The 16,433-nt window shown below is 37.9% G+C and overlaps 1 protein-coding gene across 5 annotated transcripts in view; it reads right to left on the bottom strand.

The window, feature by feature from the left end:
* ACSS3 (acyl-CoA synthetase short chain family member 3) overlaps nt 1–16,433 on the bottom strand; it is a 247,922-nt gene that overhangs the window by 116,261 nt on the left and 115,228 nt on the right. For all 5 annotated transcript variants that reach the window (XR_011483185.1, XM_070454281.1, XM_070454280.1 and 2 more), the window contains exons 10-11: nt 6,731–6,826; nt 3,699–3,762 (exon numbers count right to left, since the gene is read on the bottom strand). Coding sequence is in view for 4 of the 5 variants with exons in the window: in XM_070454281.1 (XP_070310382.1) it covers nt 3,699–3,762; nt 6,731–6,826 (160 nt within the window). In the remaining variant the exon portion in view is untranslated. The remainder of the gene's footprint in view (nt 1–3,698; nt 3,763–6,730; nt 6,827–16,433) is intronic.

Here is a 16,433-nt window from a genome sequence, read left to right as displayed (position 1 = left end):
AGGCTTTTTTCAAAATTCCAACATATTATTATTTCTGATTTGGGGATGAGTCATTGTAACATGATAAAATGAATCATTATGCTTAGCACCTTGTAAAACTTGGACATATTATTATAGCTTCAGATTTTAAAGAAACTGCCAGAGAAAGATAATTTCAAATATCATTTACACTAGTCATAACAGATTTTACAGTGCAACAAGAAGCTACAGCTGTATTTACAAAAAGCAAACAAATTTGGGATTAAAACAGTGAGACATAATATATATTTTTTTACTGAATTACTTTAATGTAGTTTGAGCCCCATACATTTCAAATATCCCATGCAGATTTTTCTCTCTATTCTTTCTAATCACTGCAAGTATAATTAGTGAACATAAACAGCATTACAGAATATTGTTCTTTTAAAGAATATTTCTCTTAATTATTATACAAGTACTAATGAAAAGTGTAAGTAGGAATAATGGAGAAGAATGACATCTAACTCTGACTGGCAGTCATTCCCCACAATGGCTTTTAATGCCAGATCAGTTTTAAGTCCCTCATGAACTGAGTGATTCTTATTATTGGTGACCCTATTTTATATCCATGCAAAGATAATAAAATATAGCAATAGACCATACAAACTAGAACATTTTCTGAAAAAGAAAAGGTTATATTTTCCTTTTGAAATCATATAGCAAGTAGACATACCTATAGTTTACCATTGATTACTATTTCCTAACAATCACCATACAGATTCAGGAATGATGGGAAGAAAATACAACCTACATGTTTGCAAATAAAATGAAATATTTATGAAGACTATATTGACAATGAAGTTGTTATGATGTTAAATGTTATAAAATTTTAATTTCTCGGTACAGTTGAGAAATACAATGTATTGAGTCAATACATTTCTTAAAGATTAGAAGCTCAAATATTTTGTGAACCTTAGACACCATATATAATCCTTAACCAAAAACCTTTTGAAAGTGAAAGCATTAGTCACTTCAGTCCTGTCTTTGCGATCCCATGGACTGTAGCCCTGCCCTGCTCCTCTGTTCACGGAATTCTCCAGGCAAGAATACTGGAGTGGGTGGCCATTCCCTTCCCCAGGGGATCTTCCCGACCAAGGGACTGAACCCAGGCGTCCCACACTGCAGGCAAATTCTTTACCGTAAAAGAAGCCCACAGCCACCAAGCGGTTCTGGGGACCCAGGTAGCTGCTGGTCCCTGGAAAGGACCCTGCTTCTCAGATGACTGACCTTCTTTAGAATATGATCTACCTGGAAAATTACTATTTCCTCAAACTACACAGCTTTTTTAAGACACAGTAATGTTTGTAAGTCAAGAAGGTGTGCTTTTCCCTTAATTCAATTAAACATATATCTATTGTGTGCTCTTAAAAAGCATTCATTGGACATTTTCCACTCTGGATGAATGATACGTCCCCTCAAGTCACACAGAATAGCTCTAGATGAATACACACAAGTCTTGATAGACTTTAAATATGAAATACCCTATGCATACTGCAAGCAACTATTGGGATGCGTGAATAATTTTCAGGTCAATGAGTCAGAATGGAATGGCTACTGCAGATGAGAGTTTCAAAATGAAATCCTTACTATCACAGGTAAAAATGAGTTCCTGAAATAAGGTTTCAAGAGTCTGAGATTTAAAAAAAGAGAGATATTGGTGGTAACTGTTTTTGGGGTTTTTTTTTCTCATTATTTCTACCTTACTTTTTGAAAATAATTATATATATATATTTTTAATATAATTATATATATATATACAAAATATTTAAAAACATCTAGTTTCACTATTAACCTAAGGGAGGAATCCAAGTCCACTGCATGTCATAATATTCTGTATCATCAAACAATTTATAATGAAATCTCAGAATCCCGAATCTGTACAATAAAATTCCCTGTTTATGAACAGAGAGGGGGAAAAAATCATTCTGAATTGGAGACAATCTAAAGCACAGAATGTTTTAAGACAATAGTTGTGTCATTTTCAAGTACTTGAAGTAACACTAATGGGTATGAGAAAAAAAATTATAGTTTATTTGCTTTATTATTTTGGAATGGTTGTGGGGTAAAGCCACCAGTAATTAGAGTGGCAGGATGCATGAGGGATTAAAACTACACTGGCATCAAACGCTACCTCTGGAATCTTGCAAGCACTGCTTTATGAAACAGATGACTCACTTAGAGTTAGGGGTGATATAAAAATGTAAGTTGCTGGAGTGCTTTTAAAAATTCTCACAAACCATGTACTTCCCTAAGTGAGCTAGACATTCACCCACAATTTTGTTCAGATTTATCATTTAGTAAGCCCTCCCCTTGTCCCCAACACTTTTCCGCTTTCAATTTCAATTAATTGAAAGATTTCAATCAATTCTATGTTAATATGGATTCCTATTCAGAAAAATATGAATACAAATGACATATTTAGAATTAATTTTTCCATCTGCCAACACAGGTCTTAAAATTTAACTTAAAATAGTAATAAGGTGTTTTTGTGTTTACTGATCACAATAGGAATCTGAGAAGAACTGTATCATAAGGTGCATCTCCTCTATAGATTTTCGTAAGGTTACAGCATCTCTCCCTGAGAAAAACACAGGCTTTTAAAAATTACTACTTCTCATTTAGCCTTTAAAGAACTTATAATGTTCATTAACCTGAGAAAAAGTTTATACCAATCTGAGAATGCCAAGTAATAAAGAGTTTTTTTTTTAAAAAATAGAAAACAAAACAAAAAAACACATGCAATGTTCTTTACTTATAACAGCTCATTCTGGCAAATTCTACTACTTAACACATGTCAGTAAAGATGCCAACATCGTGCAAATCAGAGGCACTAAAGCTACCTGTATGAGTTATTAAAATGTCACATAATTGTGTCTCTAACTTAACTTCCATTTCAGCTGCTCCAAGCTTAACAATTTCAAAGCATTGATTCAACCAAAGTAAATTTGAATATTTTTATGATAAATTCTAACATTTTATCTGTCAAATGAACAATGATGAAAACTGTTAGCAAGGAACTGTGGTACCTGAAGAGTCAGGAATTACATGTCATGCTACTATTTGACCCATGCTACTAATTACACATTTAGAAATTTATTCAGTAACATTGTAATTATCAGAAAAGACAACACAAAAAGGATATTCAATACAGCATTATTTATAGTCATAATATTCAAAAAAGACTAAGAGGCCTAGAAAGGGGATAAACATTTTTAAGAGGCAGATAAAAACTTAAAATGCTGTAAGATAGGGCTAAGTAAAAACAGGAATATATGAGAATAAACTAATTTCAACAATCTAAAATGCTTGTCCAAAAAAAAGTCATATATATATGACAACATTAACACTGTATTACTGAAGGGTTGCAGTGTAACAACTTTATATAATTCTTTATATTTTTGGTATTCATATTAATTTTATCATCTGTGCATTACTCATATAATCAGAAACATTTTTTGAAAGTTGCGAGGTTTATCTTTTTAAAAATCGTATCTAAATTGATTCCACTTTACGGGGCTTCATGTTTAAATTATCAGACCAGGCAATGAGTATTCTCAAACAACACACAAGCTTCTTCTGCAGCCTCTTCACTGGTAATACCATTGCAACCACTCTATTTTTTCTTAATCTTATATATCAATTCTTGCTCTTTGAAATAATAGATGGCAAATTTTGCTTACTTTACCACAATGTTTCCTAAACACCGAGGCTTCAGTTTTTGCATGTTGTCATCCAAAATCATAACTGCAAATTAAAATATAGGTAAACAAATAAAAATAAATAACCTCAAAGCTTGAAAGTTTTCATATTTTCTATATTCAATCTCCCAAAACTCTAGCTTAAAAAAGGCATCCTTGTGAGAGATCATGAACATACGTAAATAAGCTAAAATGTCTCAGAAAATTTAAAGTGTACATGTTTTTGATTTTTAATGAGATAATTCATTTTCTTCAGAGCCTTCCTTAAATAAAGACACAGTATTTTAAACATGCTGGTAATATTAAAATCTATGTTTATACCCATTCAAACATAACCTTTCATTCTGCCAAAAATATTAAAAATATGTACAGCTTTTCAAATTAAAGGATACAAAGTTTTAAAATATAACCAAAACATATTTTGAACAATAAAAATAAAGAATTTAAAAGCCTGGCAAACTCTTTTTTCTGATTTAGGGCTTAATATCCACTTATGAGCTTTAAAGGTCAATTTAACCTTCCCAAATATTATCCCAATGTGTTCTGTGCTATACTGTTAAAACCCTGAAGGGTTTTAGGAAACCGAAGCTTGTACCCACAGCAGTAACCTAATACAAACTAGAAATAAGAATATATCATTATGTTTTAAGCTTTAATAGATCCTTTTTGTGGCATCATCCAGCCAAGTTATTCTACTCAAAAGACCGATCAGAGAAGAAGAGCATTACTTCCAAAAAAAGTTAATCGCTCTCATCTCTGTTCCCAGAACACTATTCTGTTCTAACAGTCACCAGCGGTGTCAGTATCTGTCCCTCTAGATGTGAGCTCATTAAAGGTGAGGCCATGATGCGTGATAATCACCTTTGTTTCCCCAAATCTCAGCACAGCGGCCAATTTACTAGGTGCCCTGGAACACATTCTCATTCTATTACCCCTCCAATTTCTCTATCTAAAAACTGGAAATAATTCCCTTCTCATAGTGTTGTACAATAATCACTTGAAAAGAAAACTCAGTGACAATCTTGCATAACATACTAAATGAATGAGAGATTAAGTATTACATTACATTGCATATTTTTTACACAAAATGGTGTTCTTTCCTTTCCCAAAAGGATATGGCTTTTTCATTATAATATTAAATGTTACATTATACTTTTGAATCTCTGAATAACCACAAAACATAAAAATCATGAGTCATAAAGTCTTTATTTCCTTGGTTATACTTTAGTTCTAGTGTTTAAGCTGTGCTGTCTGTAAGCCAATGACTTTCAGACAGTGAGAAATGTCTGTACTGAAATTCCATGAGACATCAAAGCTTTAACTCTTTCTTATAACTAGATATAAAAATGGTACTGAAACACTGAAAGGGAAGTGTAGTCAACATCTCCCACAGTCATCAGCCCCTAAAAATGGCCCAACACAAAAGCATTTTTTCTGATAAAAGGAGTCGAGATGATAGAACTGTTCAAAGGGAGGATTTCACTGAAGTTGGGTTCACCCTTCCATGCCTGGAAAAGTCACGACTTCACAAAGTATCTATTCTTACACTTAAAAAAGAAAAAAAATACTTGTGTCTTTTTATAAATATATCTGCAAGGCTAAACCAAATAATCTTTAACCAGTCATTGTCCTAGAAAGAAAATATATTTTTATACTAGAGAAGTAAAAGACAAATCTCTACACTTTGTAATTTACATGCAAATACAAACTGTATGCAGGAATTATTCTCTTTCCAGATGCTGGGTTTAAGCTAAATGTGTGACCTTATGCAAATAGCATAACTTCTGTATCTCATTTTTCTTGTCTGTAAAATGAATGTGTACATCTAAAACAAGTCAGTCCCTCTGGCTTCTCTGAAATATTAATGACCCTACTTGCTAAGACTTAGCTCAGTTTTCCTACCAGCAGGCACTGTGTTAGTGCTTCATTGTGTTCTATCACAAAAAGCAACCCTATGAAGCATACAGAATTATTATTCCTGTTTAGAAATAAGGAAATTGAATGTTTGACTTGTACAATAAAGTATAACTAACACAAGTCACTTTATATAACATATACAACAAGAGGTGAAATCCAGAGGAAATTATTGAACTATGACAACCACTACTGATGACTTAAAAAAACTTAGATGGAAAAGATAGTGTATCTTATTGTCACATACTGCCAACAAGGATGAAACATTTTTTTTTCTTTTTAGAATCCTTACTCTTCATATTCATCTTCTAGCCAACAAGTTTCAAAAACTTTATCATCACCCCTAAAATAAAAGATAATATATATAATGGGAAGAACTGCAGCTTTTAATCCAGAAACAAACAAACAAAATAAAACACAATGGTCTGCACTGTCGACAGGACGTAACCAGCTGAATTACTTTAGTAAAGTTATTTAGTCTCTCTAGGCACCAGCTAACTCATGGCTAAAATGGGAATAATATCACTAAATTAAATAAACTCATCATTAATTGAAATAATGTATGCAAAGTACTCAGCACCTAGCATATATTCCGTAAGTATTAATCTCTCACATAGGTGCTTGCACGCACGCTAAGTAGCTTCAGCGGTGTCTGACTCTTTGCAACCCAGTGGACGATAGCCCACCAGGCTCCTCTGTTCAAGGGATTCTCCAGGCAAGAATACTGGAGTGGGTTGCCACGCCCGCCTCCAAGGAATCTTCCCAACCCAGGGATTGAACCCGTGTCTCTTACGTCTCCTGCACTGGTAGGGGGTCCTTTACCACTAGTGCCACTGGGAAGCCCACAGGTCCTTAACTTGCCTTATATTTTGACAGTCATTTACAACATGCCCTTAGAAGTCTACAGTATTTCTTCTGATAAAATTGGCTAATAACAAAAGTTGTCACAAAAAGTTAGACATTTTTAATACAAGACATTCACTCAATCAAATACTTATTAAGCACCTAATACATTTCAATCAATATGATTCACACTAAATACAGAAAAATACCAAATTTATTAACATTAAATATTTCAAGTAATCAAGGTAATTTCTCACCATTGTATCCTGGAACACTTTTTCCTGCTTGCCCTGGAGGAGGTGTTTTAGAATTACCCAATCCAATGCAAGATGCTGTAATTGGGGATCCAGTCTCTGGAGAAACAAGTAATATTTATGATTTAATATTTCAACTTGAGATCATATTGCTTCTTCGGCGCCTGCACTGCCCCTCTCCCTCCACAGAATTTCATTGCATGAGGAATAAGTAGGGCAAGCCTGTTTTAAAAAATGAAACAAATCCAGTGATTTATATCATATTGGCATTTTTAAAACTTAAGGATACAAATTTAGAATCATATACACAGTGGGCTCCTTTTAAAGACAGGCCTCTTTAGTGTCCTCGGTTGTGGATCAGCGGGCATGAAGAATGGAAATTATGTGGCTGTGAGTTTTACAAGACAGTAAACACTGAAAAATCTCTAGTAAAGATGCTTTCTTTTAATTCACCTAAAGTTATGTTATCAGGGTAAGTAACAGTGATAGGAGAAATATTTCTGTAATTTATAACTTAAGTCTCTGGAGTAGGTAACACCAAGATTTTAAAAAATATATATGAGCAGTATCATATTCTAATTTTTTAAGAACTACTTTTACCTAGAAACCTTGCTTTGAAAACTAAATTCATCAATTGTTTCATCAAATTCCTCTTAATCTGTTGCTCCTGGACTTCTGAAGGCCCAAAACCTAGGGAGGAAGCTATTTATGTTACGCTGGCTATTTCCTCAAGACCAGAGACTTACAATTAGCCTGCATTGATTATCGAAAACTTTTAAATTTGTCTTCTCTGTCTCAAGTTATAACAGAATAATAGCATCTATTATTAATACATGATAATCATAAGTTCTGAAACTTTATAATTTTTTATAAAACAGTGCATTTGTTATTATTGGCAAATAGAAGTTTGAAGTTACCAGAATATTTTGAATATGAGATTTGTCTCTGCATTTGTTATTATTGGCAAATACAAGTTTGAAGTTACCACAATATTTTGAACACGAGATTTGTCTTTGTGAGGGGCAAGTGGGTATTGATACTAAAAATTTTCAGAACTATTTTTTTTTCATTTATTTTTACTAGTTGGAGGCTAATTACTTTACAATATTGTAGTGGTTTTTGCCATACATTGACATGAATCAGCCATGGATTTACATGTGTTCCCCATCCCGATCCCCCCTCCCCCCTCCCTCCCCATCCCATCCCTCTGGGTCATCCCAGTGCACCAGGCCCGAGCTACTTTAGACACATAAATGTACATCTACATATATGCAAGGGATTGACTGTCAAAATAATGAGATACAAAGTAATATTAATATTAATATTAAGTAACATCTATCTTCCTAAGGACCCGGAATGTGTTTCTTTCACCATGATTTATCACATATTTGTATCACTTTAGAATACATTTATTACTGTTCTTTACCTTCTAGAGTAGTTCAGTTTATTATTCACATTTTGATGACAGCTCAGCTGGCATCAGTAACAGAGGAAGAACTCTCAAACATCAAGACCCAGGTCCTGAGTCACAGTCCAATGCTTAAGATGCTAAGCCAGATGGTCACCGCTGAGCAGAAGCAGTGAGTAACCAGAGCAGACACTGCTGATGTTTAACAAAGAATCCTCAAATATTTCCATATGATGACAAAAAACCGGGAGGTATTTTATGACATGGCATCCTACCAGCCATGAGCATTCTCCCCACAGCACAATCAAAGCATGAGAGGAAATCCACAGGTTTGGAAATTCAGAAGCATTTTCCTTTTGCCTTTTGGAAAATATCTTGAGTATTCATCTCATCTCAGCTACCCTTGAAGAGCAGGGAGACAAGAGCCGTGGTGATGACAGGAAGCGGCCCTGCAGAATGAGGTGCTTAAAGCAAGGTACTCAGAACAGAGTGACAAGAGGAACAGAAGCTACTAAGACACAGAAGCAAAGAAGATGTCCCCTTCGAGATGCTGCTGCCGCCCTCCCACCCTGGAGACAAGCAGCTGCTGAAGCCAATCTGCTATTTCTGAGCATATCTTGTCAAGTTGAGTTGATGAGTAGGACCACTCCAGGCATCTGAAGCTCAGATTCTCCACACTTCTCAACACCGTGAGGCCTCTCAGCAACTTATCAGTGGACGGCTCCGGAACCCACAAAGGCACCCTCCAGGGGCTCTAATGCCTATCGACACTTCTAGAATCTGCTGCCCACAAGAAAGCAAACAAACTACCACAACCAGACTCTTAACTGCACTCTGCTTCATCTCAGTGTGGATTTTTATAAAGGACGCAGGCTCTCTGTTCTTCCAATAACACTAGGAGTAGGGAGGGTGGGAAGGAGAGGTGAGAAGAAAACCTACTCTGAAATAGAGACATAAGAAACCGGAGCACTGTCAGAAGCTGACACTATGGGGCTTTTCCAGGTGGCTCAGAGGTAAGGAATCCGCCTGCCAAGCAGGAGATGCGGGTTTGATCACTGGGCGGGGAAGATTCCTTGCAGAAGGAAATGGCAACCCACTCCAGTATTCTTACCTGGGAAATCCCATGGACAGAGGAGCCTGGAGGCAACAGTCCATGGGGTCACAGAGAGTCAGACAGGACTTAGCAACTAACCAACAATGAAGCTGACATTATACATCCTTCCCCAGGTCCTTAACCATCTTTTCATAGTGATTACATATTCATAATCTTCAACCTTCAACTGTCTTGTTTATGAGTATAAAACAACTATGAAAAGTGGAAACTTACAATACCATGTGTAAAATAGATAGCTAATGGGAATGTACTGTATTACTCAGGGATCTCAGACAGGGGCTCTAGAACAATCTAGAGGGACAGGATGTGGAGAGAAGTGGGAGGGAGGTTCAAGATGGAAGGGACACATGTATGCCTGTGGCTGATTCATGTTGAGGTTTGACAGAAAACAGCGAAATTCTGTAAAGCAATTACCCTTCAATTAAAAAATAAACAAAAATTTTAAAGTATATTCTTTTCTTCTGTGTGATCATCTTGACTAGCTTTTAAGGGCAATGGAAAGGATTATGCATTCAGTTACTTCAAGTAGATAATATACATTTCTACTTTGAAAATTAGCAATTTGAGTACCTTGTTGACTTAATTTTGTGCAGAGCCCACGCTCAGCTTCTCTAGATTTTCCGATATTAGTGTATGTGCTACCAGAGAGAGCACTCATTGACTTTATCTGGATATTCATCTTGGGGATTAAAAAAGAACTGTTTGTAGTGACATACAACAGCCACAGACAAAACGACAGATCCTAGGAATCGAAGTCTAACAAGGAGCCACAGTTAGGACAAAAATGGTATGCGAAAGGCCCAACCAAGACTATTGTTAGAGACTTTGCTTTCTCTCTTTATACCTCTGAGCGACCTGAGATCCAAGAACTGATCCATCATCACTGGAGGCACACAGGTGCGTGCTCACACATTCCTGCACAGCCACTGATTGTATAATCACCCTGGCTGCCCAGTGTGTCCATATACAGAATAGGCTTCCAGTTGGGGAAAGCTCCCAGGAATGCTGCAGTCCTTAATCAAACCCCATAGGACTCCCAAAGCCCCGTTTCAAAGATGTGCTAAACACATCTGCTTCACATTGCGCAGGCTGTAATTAACTGGCTCGCAGTAATCTAAGCAGACAGGAAATCCAGATGTAACATGTGGACTGGGAAATAGCTACAATGAAGAAACCACAATATTCTCTTTGAAGAAAACAATCAGACACTTCATTTAGAGAAATCTTTCCAAAGACATCCAACCTTAGAAAGGCATAATGCTCAACAACTCGCCAGCATAATTTCTTTAGATAAGCAACAACCAGGAAGAAGATCGGTGGAAATTGAAAGTTGTGAAGAATAAGTCACCTGGGTATGTTTATATTCATCTGCCTTAGAAGCTAATACAGACACTTCACTATTATTTCAGTATTTTTACTGCCTCACTCCACCTTATTGCATCAGTGAGCTATTACCTCCATGAATTTTCCTTAAAACCTCTAACTCTAAAGTAGAAAAAGGAAAGAGAACAAGTAAACATAATTTTCTCAAATATGAATTATGCTGTGTCCCATGTATAAGAGTTTTTCGCCTGTATTATTGCATTGAATTCAGCTACAAGCTGATAGAAAAGGAAATATCATTTTAACAGATTTAAAGTATTGAAACCTAACATAGAAAATTTAAACCATTACCCTAGTCCACCTAGTTCTTTCAGAGAAAGAGCAGAACGGAACAGACAAGTGTACTACTTGGAAGGCTCTCACGTAGAATAGAGACGATGAGAAGAAAAGAGAGCTCATCCAGACTACATAACAGCAGAGGAAGAAAAACCTTTCTGACAGGGAGTGAGTCCAGTCTCTTATATTTGCAAATGGAAGTAACGGGGTACATATCAGTAACTAGCAAATATTTATTGAGCAGCTATTATGCGCTAGGTGCTGTCATTAGAACTGGGGATACAGCAACAAACAAAAGTGACCAAAACCTCTATCTTTATGGAGTTCATAATTAATTTGGGGAAACAATAATAAAAGATAAATGTACAGTATATAGCATGTTAAAAAGAGATAACTACTAAGAAAATAAAGACACTATAGACAGGATATGAGATGAGATGTGATGGGAAGAGACTGCAATTTTAAACTGGGGAGCCAGAAAATAAACTCCCAGAGAAGTGACCTTTGAGTGAAGACCTGGAAGAAGAGAGGACATGTGCCTTGCATCTAGGGACAAAGAGTCCAGGAAAAAGGAACGGCAAGTGCAAAGGTCCCAGAGGTAGATTTATTCCTAGATATTTGAGGAACAGTGAGGCAGCCAATGTGACTGAAGCAGAACAAATGAGGAAAGTATTAACAAGGAAATAAGGCAAGAGAGATAGTGAAGAGGCAGTAAAACTACTTCAAAGTTCTAATCAGTTCAGTTCAGTCGCTCAGTCGTGTTGGACTCTGCGACCCCATGGACTGCAGCACGCCAGGCCTCCCTGTCCATCACCAACTCCTGGAGCTTTCTCAGACTCATGTCCATTGAGTCAGTGATGCCATCTAACCATCTCATCCTCTGTCGTCCCCTTCTCCTCCTGCCTTCAATCTTTCCCAGCATCAGGGTCTTTACCAATGAGTTAGTTCTGCTCATCAGGTCACCAAAGTATTGGAGTTTCAGCTTCAGCATCAGTCTTTCCAATGAATATTCAGGGTTGATTTCCTTGGGATTGACTGGTTGGATCTCCTTGCAGTCCAAAAGACTCTCAAGAGCCCTCTCCAATACCACAGTTCAAATAGCTGAGAAGAGAAGCTAAAGGCAAAGGAGAAAAGGAAAGATATACCCATTTGAATGCAGAGTTCCAAAGAATAGCAAGGAGAGATAAGAAAGCCTTCCTCAGTGATCAATGCAAAGAAACAGAGGAAAATAATAGAATAGGAAAGACTAGAGATCTCTTCAAGAAAATTAGAGATACTAAGGGAACCTTTGTGGCGTAAATGGCAGAGTAGAAAGACGTGCACTCATCTCCTGCGAGAACTCCAAAACAACAACTCGCTGCTGAACAACTGTCAACTGGAAAATGCTGGACCCCACCACAAAGAGATACCCCACGTCCAAGAGCAAAGGGGAAGCCCCAGCAAGATGGCAGGAGGGGTGAAATCACATTAGAATCAAACCGCTTACTCACCAGAGACACTCAGAGGGTTCAAGCAAACCTTGTGCACCAGGACTCAGGGACCCCAGAGACTGAGCCAAAACTGTGTCTGAGTGTCTCCTGTGGAGGTGCGGGTCAGCAGTGGACTGCCGCAGGGGCAGGGGCTCTGGGTGCAGCAGACCTGGGTATGGCATAAGCCCTCTTGGAGGAGGTCAGCATTAACCCCACCATAGAGCTGCCAGAACTTACACAGGACTGGGGAAACAGACTCTTGGAGGGCACAGACAAAACCTTGTGTGCACCAGGACCCAGGAGAAAGGAGCAGTGACCCCACAAGAGACTGACCCAGACTTGCCCGTGAGTGTCCAGGAGTCTCCAGTGGAGGCGTGGGTCAGCGGTGGCCTGCTGCAGGGTCAGGGGCACTGAGTGCAGATGTTAGCATGGCCCTGCCCATCAGAACAAGACCCAGTTTGCCCCTCAGTCCCTCTCTCCCATCAGGAAGCTTCCATAAGCCTCTTATCCTTCTCATCAGAAGGCAGACAGAATGAAAACCACAATCACAGAAAGTTCCCATATGACCTTAAATTTTTAGTCTGAGTAATGTTGCCATCTCAGATATGCAGATGATACCACCCTTATGGCAAAAAGTGAAGAGGAACTATAGAGCCTCTTGATGAAGGTGAAAGAGGACAGTGAAAACTCTGGCTGAAAAAACTCAAGAAACAAACATTCAAGAAACTAAGATAATGGCATCTGGTCCCGTCACTTCATAGCAAATAGGTGGGAAAGCAATGGAAACAGTGACAGACTTTTCTCGGGCTCCAAAATTTCTACAATAGTGATTGCAGCCATGAGATTAAAAGATGTTTGCTCCTTGGAAGAAAAGCTATGACCAACCTAGACAGCATATTAAAAAGCAGAGACATTACTTTTCAACAAATGTCCATACAATCAAAGCTATGGTTTTTCCAGGTGTCATGTATGGATGTGAGAGTTGGGCCATAAAGAAAGCTGAGCACAGAAGAATTGATGCTTTTGAACTGTGGTGTTGGACAAGACTCTTGAGAGTCCCTTGGACTGCCAGGAGATCCAACCAGTCAATCATAAAGGAAATCAGTCCTGAATATTCATTGGAAGGACTGACACTGAAGCTCCAATACTTTGGATACCTGATGTGAAGAACTGACTCATTAGAAAAGACCCTGATGCTGGGAAAGATTGAAGGCAAGAGCAAACGGGGACGACAGAAAATGAGATGGTTGGATGGTATCACTGACTCAATGGACATGAGCCTGAGTAAGCTCCGGGAGTTGGTGATGGACAGGGAAGTCTGACAAGTCAATGGGGTCGCAAAGAATCAGACATGACTATATGACTGAACTGAACTGAATGTTGCAAGCTAATGAAGACTTTCAAACAAAGAAGTTAAAGAATCACAACAATGCAAGCTGGGAAAGATGGAAGGCAAAAGGAGAAGGGGATGGCAGAGGATGAGATGGTTAGATAGCATCACCGAATCAAGGGACATGAATTTAAGCAAACTCTGGGAGTTAGTAGAGGACAGAGGAGCCTGACAGGCTACAGTCCATGTGTTGCAAAGAGTCAGACATGATTTAGCAACTGAACAACAATAACAATGCAGATAGAATTTACTTAAATATTTGAGCATCATATAGGTTTATTCTATCTGGGGTTTTGAGAGAGATATATGGGAGAAAGTGGACAGATGGGAGCTGTTTGAGGATGGTTGGTTAATGATAGAGATTCCGGTGGCTTCCTGAACATCAAGAACCAATTCAAAAGAGTGACAAAAAGACGAGAGTCCAGGAGACAGACTGCCCAGACAAGCCAAAGACAGTCATTTTTGTTTTTTAAGTGTTGTGTGCGTGCATGCTCAGTCGTGTCTGACTCTGTGACCTCATGGATTGCAGCCTGCCAGGCTCCTTGGCCACGGGATTTTCCAGGCAAGAATACTGGAGTGGGATGCCATTTCCTCCAGGGTATCTTCCTGACCAGAGAGCAAACCCACATTTCCTGCATCTCCTTCACTGGCAGGCAAATTCTTTACCACTGTCACCAACATATGCGTGCCTGCTAGGTCGCTTCAGTCATGTCCGACTCTGTGTGACCCCATGGACTGCAGCCCACCAGGCTCCTCTGTCCACGCAGCATTTCTGAAAGCCACTATGGCAATTCCTATAAAAAGCCTTAAAAATGACAATTCTTATAAAAACTCTTAAAGAATGATCATAGCCTTTAACGCAGTTGTTCCACTTTATGAGATATACACAAGGAAATGTTTGAAAGGGCTCACATACATTAAGCACCAAGGATGTTTATCACATGTAAATGTTTATATTAGAGTTTAAAAGGTTATCCAAAAAATAGGAATTATTCCATATTAAGGAGTAATGCAATATCATTCAAATACCATAGGAAAATGTCTAGTGATAGGAAATAATTCTCACCAAACACTGTTTAGATAAAAGTTGTAAAACAATGCATACTATGATTTAAGTTTTTTATAAATATTATACATTGGGGAAAATATATATTTTGGCAAGGTACACATTAAAGTATTAACAGAATTTCTGAACACCACTTCTGAATGATAAACAAAGGGGAAATTACATTGAAGAGTCCTGAGGCTACATCTACAACTCTGAAATCTCTCCATGGTGGTAGATTAAAGGTGGATGCAATTTACTTTGGGCTTTTGATGGCTTTGAGTAACAGAAAAGAGTGAAAGTGATGATCTGTCAGTTTCTAAGCACAGACCTTAAGGAATTCAGAATACTGTCTCAAGAGTGAGGTACCATGTAAGACGGTCTGCTACTCCAACTCCTCCAAGCTAAAAATACCACTTGCAAGCTTTCTAGACAGCAGTCCTATCTGAGTCCAGCCTTCCGGCCTATCCCAGGCATGAGTGGGAAGCCACCCTGGACCCTCTGGAACAGCTCATTCATCACACAATTTTCTCTGAGTTGTCTCAATCAATTGTCAAAATCCCTAATTGATCTCAACTCGTATCTTTGATCCATAAAATCATGAATTAGGGTGGCTGTTTTAAGCCACTAGGTTTTAAATATATACTTGGAACACTTGCCATTATAAATGTGACAAAATCTTTCAGAAAAGAATTGTGCATGTAATCATATGAAAACACTCTTCTAGCCTGCAGCTGAAATCAGATTCTTCTTGGATGCTTTGAGAATCATTTCTATCAGTAGGACTGGTGTAATCCCTGACATTTTGTGCTCAGGAAATATTTTCTGACTAGTAAATACATACTTACATAATTTAGGCTTGGGCTTCCAGTATTAAGATCAAGGTTCTTAAAAAAATAAGTAGCAAATCACACAATGCAATCCCAAAATGGATAAGAGAGCAAGACAAATAGAAGATTCAGGTGAGTGAGGAAGGAAAAAAAAAAATAGCTGTGTATTTCTGTTATAATTCTGCTACAATCTTTTTCTTACTCTAAGAATGATATTCAAAGGTCAGTCCTTCAATAAATATTTATTAAATATATCAGACTTACTTAATGCATTTCTTTTGGGGATTAAGTAGTGTTAAAGGTGGAAAGACATGCCAAACAGAAATAGAAGGATGTGCAAAGTTGAGAAGTTAGACCAACCAACAAGGGACTGACCTCAAGCTATTTAGCAGAGCAAACTTTGCGGGAGTTGGGGGAGGTCGAGCATGAGAAGAGGTGAAGTAAGAGAGATAACAAGGACCAAAATGAGAGAGGGGAGCAAAGGAGGATCACAACGTGCCTTCCACACCATGTTAAGAAGTTTGGCTATTATTCTGGGAACACTGGGGGACTCAGGGATTTGTAACAGAGATTTGTTCAGAACTGCATTTTAGAAAAAGCTCTTCAGTTGCAAACTGGAGCACTAAAATGAGAGTCCCAACCCAGAGCAAGAAATCAGATGCTGGTGGTTTGAGGCAGCAGTACTAGCCGACAAGACCAACACTCAGCATTAAAAGGCCTGGCTGATGGTTTGGATACAGAGACAGGAAAAGAGGTTGAAATCCAGGACAACCTCCAGGGTTTTGGTTTAC

Source organism: Odocoileus virginianus, chromosome 24 (genome assembly GCF_023699985.2).
Source record: "Odocoileus virginianus isolate 20LAN1187 ecotype Illinois chromosome 24, Ovbor_1.2, whole genome shotgun sequence".
NCBI lineage: Eukaryota > Metazoa > Chordata > Mammalia > Artiodactyla > Cervidae > Odocoileus > Odocoileus virginianus.
The sequence above is the reverse complement of the archived record's forward strand: the minus strand, read 5'-3'. Positions and strand labels throughout refer to the sequence as shown.